Genomic DNA, 19,861 nt, shown 5'->3' with positions numbered 1-19,861 from the left:
AAAGACACGACGATCCAAAAGCTCAAGGAAGACGCAAATTCAAAAGTTGCAGTTTGCTTCATTGCATGCCTTATTGATTCAAACGGTATTAAGCGTTCTCGAACGAGAGAACTAGAGCCCATAAAACTTCGAACACAAAAGTCCAACTTTGGATTTCGTTTTCATCCTTAGGTTTTAGATCACTGATTCTTTAATTTCTCAACCAATTTCAACAAATAAGATATTAAATCAGAGCTAAAGAGTACAGGTATTTTCTGCTTGTTTTAATTTGGCAAAATTTGTTGTCTTTCTTTAGGATACACAGGGGTGAACATAACTGGTACTATAAATATTTTGCTTACTGCATGTCGATTTTGGGCCTTATCTATGAGTTGTTCATTTGCTAAGATTAACCAACAAATATCTGTCATTAAGACAATAATTAATGATGATAACAATGTAATCAATAATCATAAATTATGCATGATATTAACAAGAAAGAAATACATTTTACACAAAACATCCTGAGCTTTATCAATGTGGACAAAATATTTACCTAGTAGCAACATAAATTCTACTGTTTGGTTTGTGTTGTCTTCAAAATTGGGCTATTCCAGATAATATATATGTGTGTACCCCTTATAGATGAGTTCCGTCTTTTTTTTCTCTTTTTTTTTTAATCATTATTGTTTATAATCCAGACCTTTCAAATATGAAAAGAAGAACAAATACAGCAAAAAAAAAAAAAAGCCCAGAGTCAACAACACTTGATATTTTATTTTTATTCATTGAATTGTATTGCAGGCTCTCTCAGTAACATTGGCAAATAGACTTCCAGTCGTGTTCAGAAATCAAACCTGGAAATCCAGACATGTCTTTCTTTTCTTTTAAGTCATTCATCTATGAGGGGTGTGCACTTATATTTTCTGGAATAGCCCATTTTGATTGAAGTCTTGGTCAAGAAATAAACAAAAGCTTACACGACGGAAATTATTACATAGTCATGTTTCATAAGGTTTCAACAGTTTCGCCATCGACAGGAAACGGGAAAAGTGCCGACCCAGGACCTCAGACTTGCGAGACTGGCGCCATAACAATTTGGCCACGGGAGCTTCATTAGGCAGAAATAAAATAGCGGTCACTCAATCCTACCTCCGTCTCGCAAAGTTTACCCATCACAACACTATCCGTTACCACAGCGAAACTGTTAACAGTGGTTGAGACCTTATGACGTTAATTCCCGCCGTTTGACTTTAAATCATATACACGTTATTTCCTTTTGGCATAGCTTTGCTCAACTCAATGAAACTTAAATGGCAATAGGATTTAACTTGCGAATAAATAACAGGAAGACACTTCCTTTTGCCAAATTGTGTTTCATACAGTCAACCAAACTACGGCTAAGGCAGTAAAAGTGTTTAAATCTATGTGTATGTTGTTGAAGAGTTTATTTCAAACCAGCATTAAGTCCAATAGCTGCCTTGTGTCACATTTTTCTGGTATATATTTACATTTTAAAAGTTTAAATGACATTTAACAATTGGAATGAATATACTTGTAACTCTAGCTTATTCTCTAACTATTTTCAATATCACTTTGTCCCCTAAAATTCTCCAATGCCAGGTTTGGAACAAAAGGAAATATTTTCTTCTTCGCACTTAATTGCAATTACTGTTTTAAAAAGATAACCAAGAAATTGTTATAACTATTCTATTGCTCTAATTGCTCCTTAAAAGAACCATTCATTATTATGTTATAAGATTGGCAAAGTTACTGCTACTCTTATAGGAATATCTTCAAATAAAAAAAAATCCACAAAGCAGCCTTTGGACTTAATGCCTTTTGGAACCAAACTCTTCATATAGCATACATCATTTGACCATTATTATTTACATCTACAGTGATGATTGACACATTTTCCGTCTTTTTAACAGAAACGAACATACTTAGGAAGAAGAGGTAGGATTGAGTGACCGCTAGTGAATTTCCAGTTTGCCTAATCATGAAGCTCCCGTGGTCAAGTGGTTAAGCGCACGTCTTGCAAACCATAGGCCCTGGTGACTATGATATGATTGAGAAATTATTAAAATATATACGATTACCTTAATTTTGGTTTTAAAATCATTCTCTGTCCACATTCACTCCTTGAAAATGCTTTTTGTCAAAATATTTCAAATACTATTTTCTTTCAATTAGCAAGTACAGTAAACAGGACATCACACAATATTGAGTTTTCAAGTTTTTACGGAAAAAAAAAGCTCGCAGATCTTCGATTATTATCGGAGACTTTGTGATTTTTTGTGCGAAAAAAGTAAGATGTATATATGATAACTATTCGACTTGTTTCCTGCAAATCGTAAAAAGCTCTGTCACAATCACAGAATTAAAACCAGAGAACCCGAACTCCCTATGCCGCCACATACAATAGCGCCGTCATCTATGAGGAGAGAATTCGGGCTATTCTGGTCCTTGCTGACGGTGCGCGGAAACGAAAGAGAACGATTTTTCTGCAACTCATCTGAAGCGTTTAGGTACCGCGTGCAGGTCGCATCAAGAGCATCTCTAAAATGCGCCTAGTATGTGATGACGCGAATACATGATAATGATTGCCTCAAACACATTCCGAACGAAACCGAATACATTTGTGTATCAAGATCGCGGCCGAGTCCGGGTACTCTGGTTTTAAGGGAATACGATATATTATTGGTCGAAGCAGCAACAAAAAATGTAGTTTTGTAGGTCCGGTGGTTCTTAAGGTATGTTGTAAAAAACGTACATAAATCATTAACAACAATAAATTAAGCAAGTTTTCAAAGTGTATGATTTGTAGAATGAACTTTTGCAAAACACCAAAGTGTCATTTTTCATTAATATATTGAGTCAGATAATGAATTTTTTTTTTGTGGCTGCTTCGACCAACAATACCTCGTGTACTCCTAAATCTGGTAATAATACATTAGTAACTGTGTCTTAGAAATCAATTGACGATACATTTTCGCCTTCATTACCCTCATCGTGATGGTCTTTCTGTAGAAATTTACTGATATAACTAACAGCGCAGTATACCAACATGGCGGACATACAAGTAAACAAAGTCAAAAACAATACTCTGTCGAGTCCAACAGCAATATCTTTCCATTCGGCTGCAGTTTCTTCGATCTTATTCAAATGGTCCATTTTCCTATTGTAACGTTGTTTTGCACTCAAATGTCGACGTGATGAACTTTGACCAGCACCACTTCGCCGACGGGATATCTCCATGTCCACCCCCGCATGACCATGTGTGCCATTAGGCGCGTTAAAATTCAGCGTATTCATTTCTATAGAGTTATCAATTCCATCTTGGATGGTTTCCATATGTGGATCTGTGTTATTATCATCTGATTCTACAGATGAGAAAGTACCAGGAAGTTGATCGTCTCTGCTGCTCACCGAAGAATAGCGACACGTTTTGCGATGATTACGAACAAATAAGGCAGAATTGAAAACTTTTCGACAACATCGTAGCCACGCTGGCACAGAACGAACGCCCCCAGTGTGGTATACTCTTAGAACACATACTGTACCGACGATATTAACGCATCCCATAATTATCATCCCGAAGAAGTAGAGAGCTGTGGTAAAGAAAAAAATAACGAAAATAAGGTGTTGGTGTTATGCAATGGGTAACGTTCAGAACATACAACTGGTTATGCTGCATTAGGTAAATTTTATTCTTATAAATTACCTTCTTGTCTTAAACTAATAAAATAAACTCCGAATGTGACAGCGCCAGTGTTCTACTAATTCCTGACAATTAAATTAATGTGCAACCTTTGAGGTATATATTTATTTTACTGTAACTAATATTATTCATATTCTCATTTACATTGCAAACACGTGTTTGCATTTGTAATCCTCAATCACTTAAATATAAGCAATCAGGGAACTAATTGAGCGATATGTTTAAAACTAAATGTGATATTACGTTTTTGTTGTAATAAAGATAACGTAGAGTAAATTGACTCAATCTTATTATTAATGATTGTCTTACGTCCGTAATTGATTAGTGTATTTGTTTTGTTGCTAAACCATCTTATCTTTCATTAAACAACTGTCAATTGCAAATCACGAATGTATTCATACTTGCATTTATATTAACACAAAGCACGTCCTCCCTTTTTTAAGGTTCATGGACAGAAGTTACTTTACTATTTATTTTCGTTGTTGTATGAAAAGATAACAAAACAGAAAATTAGCGAACAGAGTTTTGTTTTATAATATATTCAACACATGAATCTTAACTATGCATCCTTGTTTGCAAATACATGTGTATAAACAAAAGAAGATTTACGCAATAACACGATAGTTTTCCTACACTTTTGAATTTTGAATTTGGAAATTGACTGCCTTATTATTGTCTTACGGCTTTGATGGGTTTTTTGTTTGTTTTTTGTTTGTTTGTTTGTTTATTTGTTTTTTTGTTTGTTTGTTAAGCTTTGACTTGCTGTGGTTCAGTATCAAGACAGCCCGTCATACTTTTGAGATAGTCCGTCACCCATGTATTACTTTAAAACTTTTTTTTTTTATATCACCTCATAATTACCGTCATTATTCAAGCACTGTCCTCTATCGGGGACTTAATAGTAGTTTAAAGTTGATCGTTATTGTTTCTTTGTAGCCCTATGTAACACAAACTTGAAAAATACTGTTTTGAGTCGGGGTGTGTGTGGGGGGGTGTATGTTTTGTGTCTATATGTTTACGGCCGACAGCTCACTAACCTTCACAATGCTTCATTTAATAAATTAACATATCAATTACTCTTTTGTATATTCTCTGATATCAAATATATCTTCAAAATGTTTCATATACGCAATAAAATTTATATATAATAAACCCAGGTCGCTGCCACTCGTTAGGCAATTTCTACACCATGTGCATCTGCGTTCCAGTAGAGAAAATAACATCATCTGCGCCAAAAAAGTATCCTTACACTTTGAAAAATAATTTCAATTTCAAAACTGATTGAAAAACACATTAACATATCGTACATTCTGATACAATAAACCAATGTTTTTGTTTTCGAATTGCGAATTTAAATATTTCAATATGTGTGATTAAACCACCATGTCACACAATGTGTGCGTCTTTTTTTTAAAAGCTCTTTGTTAAACAGTGTGTGATTTTTAAACATGACAAATCAGAAAAACTCCGGAGCGTAAATGATACAAGGCATTCAATATTTCTAATCCTAGATCTACGACATACTTATATACAGAAGACTAATAATTTGTTATTTTTATTTTTATATCGCCAATATGAAAAAAGTAATATTCACTGCTGGCTAAATCATATCTGTATGAGTGTATGTAGGTAACTGTATTAAAATACCTTGCCTTAAGCTTCAACACTTAAAATCGAAACTCACCCTGAAAGATAAAATTCAAGGTGTAACACCGTTAATGACACAAAGAGCCATTCACATATCGAGTGTTGAGAACCAGAAAGCCTAAACTCACAATAAACTATTCTCTTCAAATGAGCATAAAGTTGACAAAATAACTTTCTGAGATGTTCAAGATTTGAAATTCGTATTTTACACCCTTTAAAATCATACCAAATATATTAGAATGGCTCCTTGCTTTGGTTTCCAAAAATCAGTATTTCGTCCAGAATTTCTTTTGGTTTTTTCTGAGTTTTGTCATTTTTATTAGACTGTATATCTTATAGTTCCCTAGCGACTTTATGCTCATTTTATATGATCAGGTCGTTGTGAGTTAAGGCTTTCTGGGTCTCCACCCTCGATATATTTACAGTGGTTACATGACCTACTTAAAATGCACCTGCTGAGTCAATGCAACGACCAGAAATATTGGTAAGTGGTTTAATTTACTCTTTTCAGAAAAGCCCGGGGAAACAGTTCATCACCGTAGAGATGTTCTGCTACACACCTTATATGCGTTGTACGAAATTATTTGTATCGATTTTTTTGTAGCTCACACTTTCTACATTATTATGCATCAATGTTTTGCTAATTCCAAACTTGTCATTGCACTTGCATACAGTGTAAATGGGATATTCCAGTTGAAATTCTTCCTAAACAGTCCAAGAGAGCGCCAAATATGGATCAGGAGTATTACATAATAATACCCTGCTATGACAATAGCTGCACTAGGTTAATCGTATAATCTCCATATGTGGTTAGCATGGCTGGGCCAGGAAATCCACAAGGTCAGCCAATGTATGTACATGTATTCGGTACATGTGCCATATCTTTTACAATGGGTGATAAATTTCTGGTTTGTTTTATTTCAAAACGCAACAGTCGATATTCTAAAGCTTGGTCCAAATCCAAGAGAAGAACCAACTCTAGTAATTTATGTGGTTTCAAATTATATCGGCTGTTGCCTTTTTGATAGAAATGGTGTTTGTTGATGTACACAGTTTCCCATTAGATCATAACATGCTGTTGTACATCCAAGGTCAAAGGTCTTTTAATCCATATTTGGCGTTGTTCTGGGACTGCTAAACAGGGAGTGTAAATTAATGGGATTACCTGAATGGGTGATTCCATTTTGAAGTCTACACATCCTGTGGGGGAAATTAAGGTCATTTACTTCATAGTGGGTGTATGGGTTTTAACTGGAATAACCCGATCCAATATGAAAAAGTTGTTTTGATTAAATGGTTTTTAATAACCGTAAGGCTAAGATCATAATGATTACATATCATTATTTGAAATAATGTGCAGTAAAAGTTGTGTGATATATTGACCCTAACGAGTGCGCAAGATTCTGGTCCATTTCCCGTGCCAGCGCATACTCCGATATTTGTATCGTTATTTTGCGCGGCAACTACATTTGTCTCGCATACATGGCATTTGTCTCGCATTTGTCTCAGCAATTGCAACACATTGGTTCAGTTACCGTTCTTTCTATTGTTATGTTCTTCGACTGTATTGTTTTATTTTGTAACTTGTATGAAGTGAGTCATGTACCCGATCATGACGTGAAATAGTTCTAATAGTGCCCTTAAAATTATGTTTACATAACTGAATATGACGTCATTAACATGACTATTCAAAATGAAATTTGTTTGACATTCCAATTGTTCGGTAGCAAATCCAAAACGCAGATTAGATTATTTATGATTTTCAATAGGGTTAGCACGGTTGCTTGATGTGATCATTTATTAAATTGTCTTACAAAACATATAATGGACCTGGACAATACCAACAACTATTACACTAATAATGTACATTATATTTCCAACTCTTTTAAACATAGATTGTTGATAGATGTTTCCAACTTATTCATCATTTTCTGCATTTTTGTGGTATTTTTTATTCTATTAACTGTATACTTGTGTTCAAATTCAGGGCGTTATTTGCATATATTTTAAATTTAATTTAATTAAACAACAATAATTTATTCCTACCATTTCATAATAAAAAGTTTTTTGAAGATTTCGTTGCTATTTGTTACTCTTTTTCTGCTGTTTTAATGCCATAATAAGAGTGTCTATCCCTTGTAAGGATGAAAACACGATTTAAAATAAATAGCGCCATCAGTGTGCACATTTTCTTTAAAATGACGTAGTTTTACATGCTATCAAACAACCATGTTAGGGTAGTATAATTAGGGTTAGGATTTGCCGTACCGAACAAGTACAATATCAACGAAACAAGGGATTACACAGACTTTACCTATTAATGGAGCTTCATCACCACGTGGCGGCATACTTTCTGCTATTAGTTGCTGGAACAAAATAATGGCTAAAAGATTCGACATTCCCAGTGATATCTTCTCCCCGGACTCCGGTGGGATACAGAACACCATTAACATTAGGAAAGATAGCAGAATACAGGGCACTACAATATTCATTATATAAAACACTGGAATCCTATGTAGTGTTAATCCGTATATTATCTTCATAAATGGATGATCACAACATTCTAATTGTAAAGCGACTAGTCTCACTTCCACTTCGTTTAAATTCCACACACCGTTGCTGGTAAAAACTTTTTGGTTAGCATCTGAATCGTTAGGATAGACAAGCATTAGTTGGGAAGAGTCATGTGACCATGATCCAAACCCCATGTCACAATGTTGGATGTCAAATGGGAAGTAGAGTTCTTTGACCTTACATGAACTGACGAGGATGACTGGAGCATACCATGTGACCTTACCATCGTATCGGACGGAGGCGAATATGTCCTTTATGTGTTCAAAATTACCATCAACACTGAAAAAGAAAGAAATGTTAAAATTAAAATCAATATAATTTTGTCAGATATAAATCAAGAAGCAGGTTTATGTTCCGATGTATTAACAATATACTATTATATCCTTCATTAATAGATTCTTGTTCATTGATTGGTTAAAAGTGTGTCACGTGATCACAAATAAACACACTATTATGTGAGGAAGTGCAAAAAAGTACTATTTACGTCCGTAAATAGTACCTCCAAGCCGTAAATAGTACTTCTGGATATTTACTACTTGCGGATAGCAGCATACCCATGTCGCAGTCCATAAAGCATAACAATAACATTGAACGTCGATATTGACTATGAGAGTATTTTGTCACTGCCGAGAAACGACAACACAAAAATGGCGAAATATTAAATCAAGCTGGAGTGGGCTGCTACTGCTGAAGTAGATTCACGATTTCAGTTTGTTTTATTTGAATTGTTACCAGTTATAGTGCAGGAATATGTTTTTGACCAACACAGTCAGATCCAGAGCAATACTGGTAAGCTTAATAACAAACACTGACAGTGCGAGACTAGTCTTCGAGTTTACATGTAAATCTGTTTACATGTAAATCTTTTCACTAATCTTTGTACAAACAATTTATGAACGAAGGCAAAGTAGAATGAAGATACAACTTGAATAAATATGCACTGACAACGAGTAAGCTTAAAAAACCATGAACACATGCACATGCATGACATTACAGCGGGAGTCCTTGGACAACCTAAACCGGCCTACCGTGCATAGGTCCTACCAAGGCCTTTCTCGCAACATGGTTGAGTTTTCATGTAATCTTTTAACCAATCAATGAACACAAAATCTATGAATGAAGGATATAAAACAAAAAAATGCCTTCATTCGAGGTACTGGTTAAAACTATGGTCCCTCGCTGAGATCAATAGTGCTATTTTCCTTCGGGGCTGCGCCCCTCAGGAAAATAGTACTATTGATCTCACCTCGGGCCATAGTTTTAACCAGAACCTCTCATGGCAGTATATATTTGTATAATAGCTACTTGAAAACGTATTTTTGTAACATTTGACAATTTTGGCAGACATATTTCATCATGGCTTTAGATTTGGTTAATCGCGTGAATAACTCATTGCAGTGAAATATCTTGTATACGTAGATAAACAACACCAAACTAACGTCCAAATGCTATACTTCGAGGAAGCATACTACGTTTTACCCCTCCCCCTTCCATAATGTTGTACTTTGGTTATTGTGATAAGTGCGTATCAGCCTTATAGTTTGTAATAGTTGACGACAGGAGCAAGCAGAGTTATGGTAGACGGTAACACATTAGACCAATGTAAGTCTAGAACTAGGGGGTGTACCCCCTAAGATTATTTATCCGGTATAAAAAAGTGCATGCGTTTACGCCAAAACGACCTAAGCTAATCGTAGATATATCCTTTGGACTCATTTTGGTGATAAAATGTTTCATATTACGTTTGTACTTATTTTGGTAGCACTGGATAGAGGAGAGCCATAGCCATACATTAGTACCATATATAACGGTATATAACGTTTATAATTAAAAATCGGGGGGGGGGGTGTCGCGACAACCCCACTCTTCGTAGTTCGTGTTGCAACATATAATAGTTCTATAGTTAACTGTTATATGATTTTCTTTCAATCACGTTTTCCTGGCAATTAGGTACGTAGTTCATGAAAGTTTATCTGTGTTGGTATAAATCATGATTTTGATTTAAACTTTTGATCCAAACACAAGGAATTAATTCCTACCTCGGAATTTTCAGATGATACTCCATCTTTCATCAGCGAGTGAGTGATGTATCAGGTCATGAGCAAACCACATCGACATCGAGTCTCCTGGGCATTTTGTGGACTTGGATAAAGGTCACATACTCGATAGGGACAGCAGGTGGTTCCAACGTGGAGTCAAGGAAGCAGTTCACATCAAAGCCAACCAACCATCTCTCAACAAAGACGGGGCCGGTTCAAACTCTCTACGAGTCTGTTATCAGGTCAAATGTCAAAAAGATCACGACATTATACAGTCACTCACTCGCTGATGAAAGATGGAGTACCATCTGAAAATTCCGAGGTAGAAATTATTTCTTTGTGTTTGGATCAAAAGTTTAAATCAAAATCATAGGTACGTAGTTCTTTTCGAAAATAATCCACCTAATGTTATTATTATTATTATTATTGTTAGTATATCGTCATAATAACCTGTTTTAGTATACAAATGGGGTTACTGTCTAAGTGGTGAAGCAGTGCCACTTTTATGAGCCGCATTTTAAAGCTCTTTCTATATTCTAAACTGGTACACTCTAAGAGCATTTCAGTTTTGACGAATACTTGTTAGTGTTTAAGTTAGTTATTATCAACGTCCTTATACAAAGAGTTCGTATTTGCTATACGGGTAGATATGTATATTACCTCTATAATCTTCTATAGATTTTTGACCGAATAGATCTGGAAATGTGGCTGGTCTGAAATTCTGTAACATTAATACACATTCATTTATACAGTGTATATGCCTGCAACATACAGCCAGATCACTAGGTATCAAGTTACAATCTTCGCTTCTTAGGTAATCGTGACTAATTGATAAACTTAGCACATGTATCTGTCATCATCTCAACGCTTGATTCATTCCAAGCACGTAAATAACCCGCTTGGTTGAGTTTCGTTTTGATCAAGTACCATCACAAAATAGGAAAGGCTTATAAATTATCTTGCTTCAAAGTTCGTGATTGGAAAAAATGTGAAGTGTTTAGGATGCCATGGAAAATTAGCTGTTAAGTCTCACCAATGTGTTGATTGTCAGTTCGTGGTCGTGAAAAGTAATTAGTTACTTAAAGCAATAGGTGATCTGGCGAGAATATTAACCGTTTAAATAACAACAATAAGTGGATTGAGATGCTGTCAACAAAGACGTTGTTGCTAGCTGCATGCTTTGGGATAATACAACGAGTAGATAAACCATTGATGATTAATTAAATTCATGATTAGACCAGGGGCATAGCATTGCTTTCATTTGCATTACATGAATGACTTCATAGTCTATGATGAGCAAAATATGCAATACGTATATCAATAAACCAATTTACATACCAAAGTCTTGTCCAGACAGAGGTCAAAAATGTGAAATGTCGGAAAATTCGAGGACAGATTCTGACCGTATATACACACATGGGGTATAGAACCCCAAGAAAAATGAGGTATCGGTGACCGAAAACCGTTGTTCTGACGGGCGTGTTGACGCCTTGAGATTTCGTACGTAGAGTGTCGGACCCTCGAGAGTCAAACACCGTACATTTTCATCCCGTCTGAATATGGCTTTAGACGTATCAAAATCAGCGTTAACATTGATTACATTATTGAATAACGTTCTGGTACTTTGTTATAATGCCGGATGCTGTAAAAACATATTTGATGGCTAACTTTTCAAGTCACCACATGTTTATCACCCATGAATCGTTCAACTAGTATCAACACCTGATGACAATAGTTAAGTACATTAAGGGGGTACTACACCCCTGCCAAATTTTGTGCCTATTTTTGCATTTTTCTCCAAAATTATAGCGCATTGGTGACAAGTAAGATATGTATATTATAGGGGCAAGGACTACAACTACTGCACTGGAAATTTTATTTCAGCACAGACAACAGTTGTGGAGTTACAGTAAAAAATATGGGAAAACCAATATTTGATCAATAAATCAATAACTACTTGCCTTGAGTTGCTGAATTTTCAGTGTAGTAGTCATCCTGGTAACTAAAGTTATGGGGCTTGGAATCCAGTTACTACACTGGAATGTCAGTGACTCATGACAAGCGGTACGTTATTTGTGATAAGAAAAGGGGTACCGGTAGAATGACCGTAAGTCTATATTTGGTATTTTGAGATATGATCGTTTCAGGGGGTAGTACACCCCTGCCCAATTGTGTGCCTATTTTTGCATTTTTCTCAAACATTTTATTTCAGCACAGACAACAGTTGTGGAGTTACAGTCACAAATGAGGGAAAACCAATATTTGATCAATAAATCAATAACTACTTGCCTTGAGTTGCTGAATTATTAGTGCAGTAGTTGTAGTCCTTCCCCCTATAATATACATATCTTACTTGTCACCAATGCCCTATAATTTTCGAGAAAAACGCAAAAATAAGCAAAAAATTGGCTAGGGGTGTAGTACCCCCTTTAACTTTTTAAAATAAGATAATTTGGAAACAAAAAAGCCATAATATTGATATTTCTGAGGTTCATGGGTATGGGCAAGAAGAATCATTTTGTATACCAACCAAGTAAATATCTGTAATATTGATCGATATTGATCGATTTATCATTTTTGGACTTACGGTCTTCTTGCGCTCGGATTGAAACAAACGCTCAAACTCAAAAAGGAATTGTTCCGACTGTTGGTCCGTCATGGCCACATCCCGATTTTCCTCACTTTTTGGCTATTTTTTTCAGTTATCTGGAGTAAATTAATACTCATATCAATTAAATTTCAAGAGGTGATGGTAAAATAATCACGTTTGCGAAAACTACCGCGGTGCAGATCGATATTGAGGGTGAGATTATTCGAAACTCGTCGTACCAGTCAAATCGGAATACCGTCCATCCCTAATTGGCCATTCTTACGGGATCTAGAATGAGCGTTTATTGCGTTTCGACAGTATTTTTTGTGGGACATGAGAGCACCTCGGACCTATCGAATTGCATTCTGAATACGAAGCATGTCTTTCTGATATCAAATAATTTTCATTTTTGAAAATCACAATATAATACAATTTTATGACAAATTATAAAAATTTGATATTTTTCAAATTTTTGATATATAACAGTCCTCGAAGTAAATTATATAAATCTAATGATATATTCTTAAAGTGTATGTAGCTGGGAGGAAAAGCCGACGGTCAATTGAACATTTTGACCTTTCATATTGAAGATATGGATTTTTTTCCCAAAAGACCTATTTTTTTGTGTGTTTTGGGAAAAAAAATCCATATCTTCAATACGAAAGGTCAAAATTTTCAATTGATCATCGGCTTTTCATCCCACCTACATACACTTTAAGTATAAATTATCAGATTTATAAAGTTTACTTCGAGTACTGTTAAATATCAAAAATATCAATTTTTAATGATTTGCCATAAAATGTGTATTAAATCAAAATTATTTGATATCAGAAGGACATTCTTCGTATTCAGAATGCAATTCGATATGTCTGATGTGCTCTGATGTCCCAAAATAAATACTGTCCAAACGTTCATACCCCACCCCTTACGCGTATACAAAATGCTATGGCGAGATTTCATTGGTCGAAGATAAATACGCGTTAGATGATAGGTTATTTGGGGTTTACATATGGGTTCTTTATATATGATTCGTCAATTTAAGCATCCTCTAGATTCTAAGACGTACAAGATGCGATCTTACACGCATAGGATGCAATCTTACACGTGTAAGACGGCATCTTACACGTGTAAGGTTACACGTATAATCTTACACGTTTTTTGGTCCACTCATAAAAGTGACCCTCTAACTCATTAACCGAGCTCAAAATGTATCATAAATTATACATTTTCGTAATCGTTGTGATGAGACGAGTAATTTGACATGTGTCGTGACGACATTGGACAATTTTTCAATTTTGACCAGACCCCTCTTGACTATTGAGGGGGCCAAATGTTTAAAAAAAATTCAAAATTGTTTCGCTTCATCCAATAACTTCAAAACCTCCTGTAATTAAATTTCGTCAAAAGTGGACTTACAGTCTTCTTGCGCTCAGGTCTTCATATACATTTTTTAATTTCTTTAGTTATTCAGCACACGTTTTTTTAAGCAACCGTGCTGCATGGTTGTCTGAATGTAAAAAAAAATAGCTATCCTAGCATTTTTCAAAAATGGTGACAATTTGCTCTCATTTAGTCGTCGGTCCAGTTTAAGGCCGTTTAACATAACACCGATGATAAATAAATTGGCAATGTGTAATCCGAGGAGCGCAACTTTAACGTCCCATTTCCGCTGAGTCTTGGCACGGTTTTCTAACCTCTCATGTACGTTATTGATATGTTTTTGATAATATAGAATCGTTAGTATGACGTAACCAGAGAATAAATAACACCTTATAAAACACTACGAGAACACCAATACCCGGCAAACAATTCGACTGCTTTAAGAAGGCCACGTCTTGATTACAGTCAATTCCACATAATTATGTTATATACCAATAAATGATCAGGTTCAAATGTAATAAGGATCAATACTGAGATCAGCGAAGAAAAATTTAGTAACCGTCGTCATACGTAAGGTATTTCATTAGACATAAAACAAACACCCACGTTTACGCCCAAACACCTTAAACTTAGATCAATCCTTAGCGCTTATTTAAATTATTTTACCCAGTTTCTTACCGACCATCAAAATGCCTATAGAGGGGGTGGAATGAGGCCTACTATAGGTTCTCCCGTAACAAAATATTTCAAGAAATTTCGAGTTTTTTACTTGAGTTGAAATGAAATGTCCATTTCCTGTTTTATATTTAGGAGATTTGGAGAAACTATATTGCCGAAAAGCAATGTTGCCCATATTTTTTACATCGCCATACTTTTTTGATAGGATTACTTAAATTGTGACGTCATAGCGATATAGATGGGGAACATTTGTACTTATTTTAGTATCACCGGATACAGGAGACCCATAACCATACATTGGTATCACTGTATACAGAAGGCTCATAACTATACATTAGTATCACTGAATACATAAGACTCATAACTATACATTGGTATCACTGAATACAGAAGACTCATAACCATACATTGGTATCATATACCTGGCGGTTATAATGGAAACGTAGAGGTTGTACCCCCCCCCTTCGCAGTCCGTGTTACAAAACATGGTCCAGTAGCTAGGACGAGGGTAAATCTTCTCTTTTGTTGTTGTTGGAAATCTGCAATAGCATTTCCTTTCTCAGTTTTACACCGTTTTATGACATGTTTCAGTAGATATTCACGAATAAAGCGTTTGTGAGTTATGTATGATTATATGTATTATATGCTCCATAGATATGTTGTTATTTCGTTCTGGTGTACCAGAACCAGAACGCAATTCAAACTTCATGATATTTTTGCTAAACGAATTAATCTGCAAGAAATATTTGTTACAAACATTATGTAGCCAGAGGTTTCCAGTGGTATAAAAATCTCAACGTTTTTGAGAAAAGTGGGGGATGAGGCTGTGGATCACGAAATGCTCTGTTAAAATAATAATTGTTAGACTTTAGAGGTAAGCTATATCGTGTTTGCATTTTATAACTCAGCCACATGTTTGTACAAATGACCCAGTGCGGTACTTGCAACTACAAAAATATCACAATGCATCTGAAGAGTATCTTCATTTTTACTGAGTTTCAATTTTAGGCGTGTTAGTGGTGAAGTGTGAAGTGTTTTACTCTCAGGACAATTAGCTAACACCGGGTTTCTGTTACAATTCTTGAGGCTATGTCAAATCATTTACGGGTCATTTCAAATTGGTTTTATATTTCGTGCTAGATACCTTGTGAGGTGAAGAACCAATACCTGAGGGTGTAATGAAGCAAGAGATCTGACTTCCTTGCATCACCCAATATTGCATTGCATTCACCAACGGCAAGTGACAATCCATTTCTTTAAAAGATACTACATATGCCGTAAATAGGTGAAGAAAAATAACCCTGGGATTGACTTACAAATTGGTACCATTCAGTCGTAATGTGCCAAAAGGACGTATCTTATATTTATAACATTAACACGTCATTTCCTGTTGGCCTTAGCCTTAGTCGGCTTATTTCATCTGGTAAAAATGATGTCACTTGTAAACGCGATAAGAGAAAGATACTTTCTTTTGCCAAAACATGTGTCATCAGGTAAACGGGCATTTGACAAAAACAGAAACATCGTTTTAATCTCTTCGTGTGTATCCACCTTTTTTGTATGCCAAATCGTTGGAAAAGTTAACTTAAACAATGATAGCAACTGATGCCAGAATACGATGCATCATTTTACCATGTTAGGGTTTGAATTATAATATAAGCTCTTAATTTAGCTGTGGATATTACTTACTTACACCAGAGGCCTGCCCTGGGTTAGATTAAGACCAAGACTTGCCAATTTTGTTGTTGTTATGTACTTCAGCATATTTCTTGAAGTGTGAATAAGACGCAGTCGTGTAATCTGAAAACGTATTCCCCATAATGCTATTGTCTGAAGTGCAATGCTGTGCATACTACACCGGGGTATCAGCAGGGTTTTTGGAACGAGTAAAGCTTAAATTCGAAACACTCTAACCTTTTACAAAATGCATGTTGACCCGGATATCCGATACTGTTTGACGTCAAAAGAAACGTATGTAAGAATCAGGTATTACAAGAAAGTATCTGTCGGAAATAATTCAGTTTTTGTATCTAATACAATCACGTTGTACATCTTCAAAAAAGAGTTGATGTCATACTGGTTGCCAAGTTCCAAAGTAGTTCAATAATTATTTAAAACTACGCAAAAGTATCATGGTTTGGCCTATCAGAGATAATTCTCGCGTTATAAGTAAAAATGTAAAATGGATCGCCTTTTGGCTCCTCGGGGGTCAATACCTTAAAAAAACCAGCTCCGATTGCCATACAAATGTAGCGAATGTCTGTCCCACTTGTAGGTAATGTCTTTGTCTACACATAAATGGTGTCTTTGTCTTTGCACTGTTTTGTATTTTGTTATTACCTTTCAGGGTGGCCAAAGTCTTCTCGAGCTTTGCTCTTTTTTTGGTCATCCTACCATTATGTATTATATATATTTTCTTTGCGTTGATATGGTAAATAAATAAACTGAAACTGAAACTGAAACAAATTAAATGGTTTATGATTGTGGGATTTAAAAAATGTTATAATGAATAGTTCACATAATGAATAATAGTTCAATTATAATATAATAGTTCAATTCATATAATGAATTCATATAAATCATCGATGATGTATTGGTACATAGGGAAATAGGCGAAAAGATATGACATTCGAGCGTTTTGCTAATAATTCGAGAACTATTCGAAATGACAAGCTATTCTCTTTCTAACTCATTATTACGAGGGGAATATTTGTGTGTATTTTAAACAAAATTTGACCAAAATACCCACTGAACCATAATGATCTTGACATATATGGCGATGCTACCTCATCATCATCAGTCGGCTGCGGAGCAGGCGACTACAAGCTTTATCCAACTATTGCGATCGTGGGCAAGCGAAACAAATTTGTTTGGCTTCAGCATCCCTTCAGTATCTGCCAGGAGTTGCTAGACATACTGTAAGTACTGTGTGCGCGGCCGTCCTGGTTTCCTCTTCCCATGTGGTGGAATATAAAGGGCATATTCTTTCACAGGCTCGTCGTCTTCAAGACGCAGTATATGGCCGAGAAATTTGAGTTGATGAATCTTGACTCTGGCAACCAGTGGAGTGGTGTTGATCAGATTGTAGATGGTTTCATTCGGAATCAGATCCACACGCTTGATGTGGCAAAGACATTGATCTTGTTTTGCATGTCATTGGTGATTACTTATAACTGACACCCGTACAGAAAGACAGTACCACAAGTTGTGATTTTTGTTTCCATTGGCAGGGATATGCTTCTCTAAAGGCGTTCCAGTGTCCAGAAAGCTGCCCAGGCTAGTGATTTTCTTCTTGTTTAGGTCTCCAACACTAGAGCCCATCTTGGAACCCAAGTACTTGAAGTCTGTGACATGGTTGATGGTATATACCATAGAATTCATGTACTCGTTGCGCGTTACTGTTTGCAGCCATATATTCTGGCTTAGGTGCGCTGATGACAAGGCCTATATCTGCTGCTGCAGTCGCAGTCCTAGTATGCTGCGACTGGGCCCGGGCTGTGGAAGATTCCACCTATATATAGGGCTACCTACATGTAATTTTATATCCTAAATGGTGCCAACTATTCTTCTTTTGAAATGTTTTTGCAATACTTTGAGACTAGTGCGGTTAAAATCGGAGTATACGTTAGGTGGAGCGGCAAATACGACCTCAGATTTGTTTGCTTTTATCCCGATAACAATATGTCGCATGTACACTAAACTATACTTTTTATGAATCGTTTTGACTATAGTCTGTATACCTTCCTCGAGCCAGTAACTTATATATTGTTTTTATGGTGTATCTGTTTCAGAAAGAAAATGATGCAAGGGATCGTACTAGCATAATATATTCCTGCAAAAATTAACAGTTTTGAGAAAATCTCAAAGTTTGATATTACTTTACTGACTCGAGGAAGGTATACGGACTATAGCTAAATACCAACACATTTTGCAACTGGACTAGTTGCATCTGTTTCAGATGTAACCGCATACATTTTCTTGGATCATTAGATGTATTATAAAAGTATTTACTTCCAAGAACAAAAATCAATAATAACTCTGCTGTACTAAGCGCCATATGTATTAAAGATTAAAATCAACACTTGCCCCTCAGGTGTGAATTATTTACCTACTCGCCCACATCATAATAAAGTGGAAGCAAAGTTCAGGCTTACGTTATAAAGGCTTAACAAGCGTAAACTCGCACTCGATTTTTTATGAAGGAGAAAAGGAACCACAATTTTCGAACCAGCGAATAAAATTACAATTACAATAATTGCAATGAAGTAAAAGATTGATTTAGTTATATTGTGAATAAAACAATTCTTAGAATGCAATGTTGTTTCTTTTTGCTGATAATTTAGCATTCATTATCACACGTTAATGTTGCAGTAATTAACACATTTTTGTTTTTATTTACACATTATATAGTCCTGTCATATTGTTGACATGTCAAAATATCATTTCTATTTATATCCGGATATGGTGTCAACGATTTAAATTGATACAAACTGCACGTATTCATTAACTTGTGTTCATATCACGTAGACAAAGTACTGTCAAATTAGAAACAAAATATATTTGTAATATACTTTGTTAATAGACAAGTTCGTATCGATACGTGTTGGTAATGATTTGAATTAAGGTATACAAAAGCGGCCACTTTCAATTATTATCAATGCGATCACTTCCGCTTAGTTTAAGCCTATACCGACTCTTTAAAACAACCTTCGTGCAATATATAATAAATTATTACTATTTTCACTTATCAATAAATTAGCAATAAATTAGAGTGCAATCAAACACATGACAAGTGAGAGAAGACGTTCTTATCTCATCGTAAATCAGATTAACTCCGCACTTCCAGATGTTAAAACTTAACGGTGCTATTTTAATCTCATTCGTGTTACGTTGTTTTAAAATCAGTACGTACAAGAATTCTCTGTACCAAGTGCCTGTTTACAATGTTTTCTTGTAGATGTTCTTGTCACATTGTAAACCAATTTAAAGTCAAGTAGCAGATGCTAAAAATCGTGGTGTAATTTGAAACCTACACGCAAGTGAAGTTTGGTGTGAAATCAAGGTGTTTTCTACTAACAACATTATCCTGCTGTTTTTCTACTTTACAATGGCAGCGGAAGGGGTGGATGAAGGGAACACGCCCCTCCCCATCTAGATTTGATGCCCCTCCTACCTTTTAAAAATGACATAATCATATAATATAATTTACATATTTAATCTGCTCGCAACCAATGAATGTTTATTGCTTCA

The 19,861-nt window shown here is 35.5% G+C and overlaps 1 protein-coding gene across 1 annotated transcript in view; it reads right to left on the bottom strand.

Annotated features, from left to right (window-relative positions):
- Positions 1-681: 681 nt before the first annotated feature.
- Positions 682-19,861, bottom strand: part of LOC140139064 (neuronal acetylcholine receptor subunit alpha-3-like) — a 38,822-nt gene continuing 19,642 nt past the window's right edge. Inside the window, exons 2-3 of the mRNA XM_072160848.1 lie at positions 7,665-8,203; positions 682-3,593 (exon numbers count right to left, since the gene is read on the bottom strand). Of these exons, the coding sequence (XP_072016949.1) occupies positions 2,950-3,593; positions 7,665-8,203 (1,183 nt within the window). The 3' untranslated portion in view covers positions 682-2,949. The remainder of the gene's footprint in view (positions 3,594-7,664; positions 8,204-19,861) is intronic.

Source organism: Amphiura filiformis, chromosome 2 (assembly GCF_039555335.1).
Source record: "Amphiura filiformis chromosome 2, Afil_fr2py, whole genome shotgun sequence".
NCBI lineage: Eukaryota > Metazoa > Echinodermata > Ophiuroidea > Amphilepidida > Amphiuridae > Amphiura > Amphiura filiformis.
Note: the sequence above shows the minus strand (reverse complement) of the source record. Positions and strands in the feature narration are given on the sequence as shown.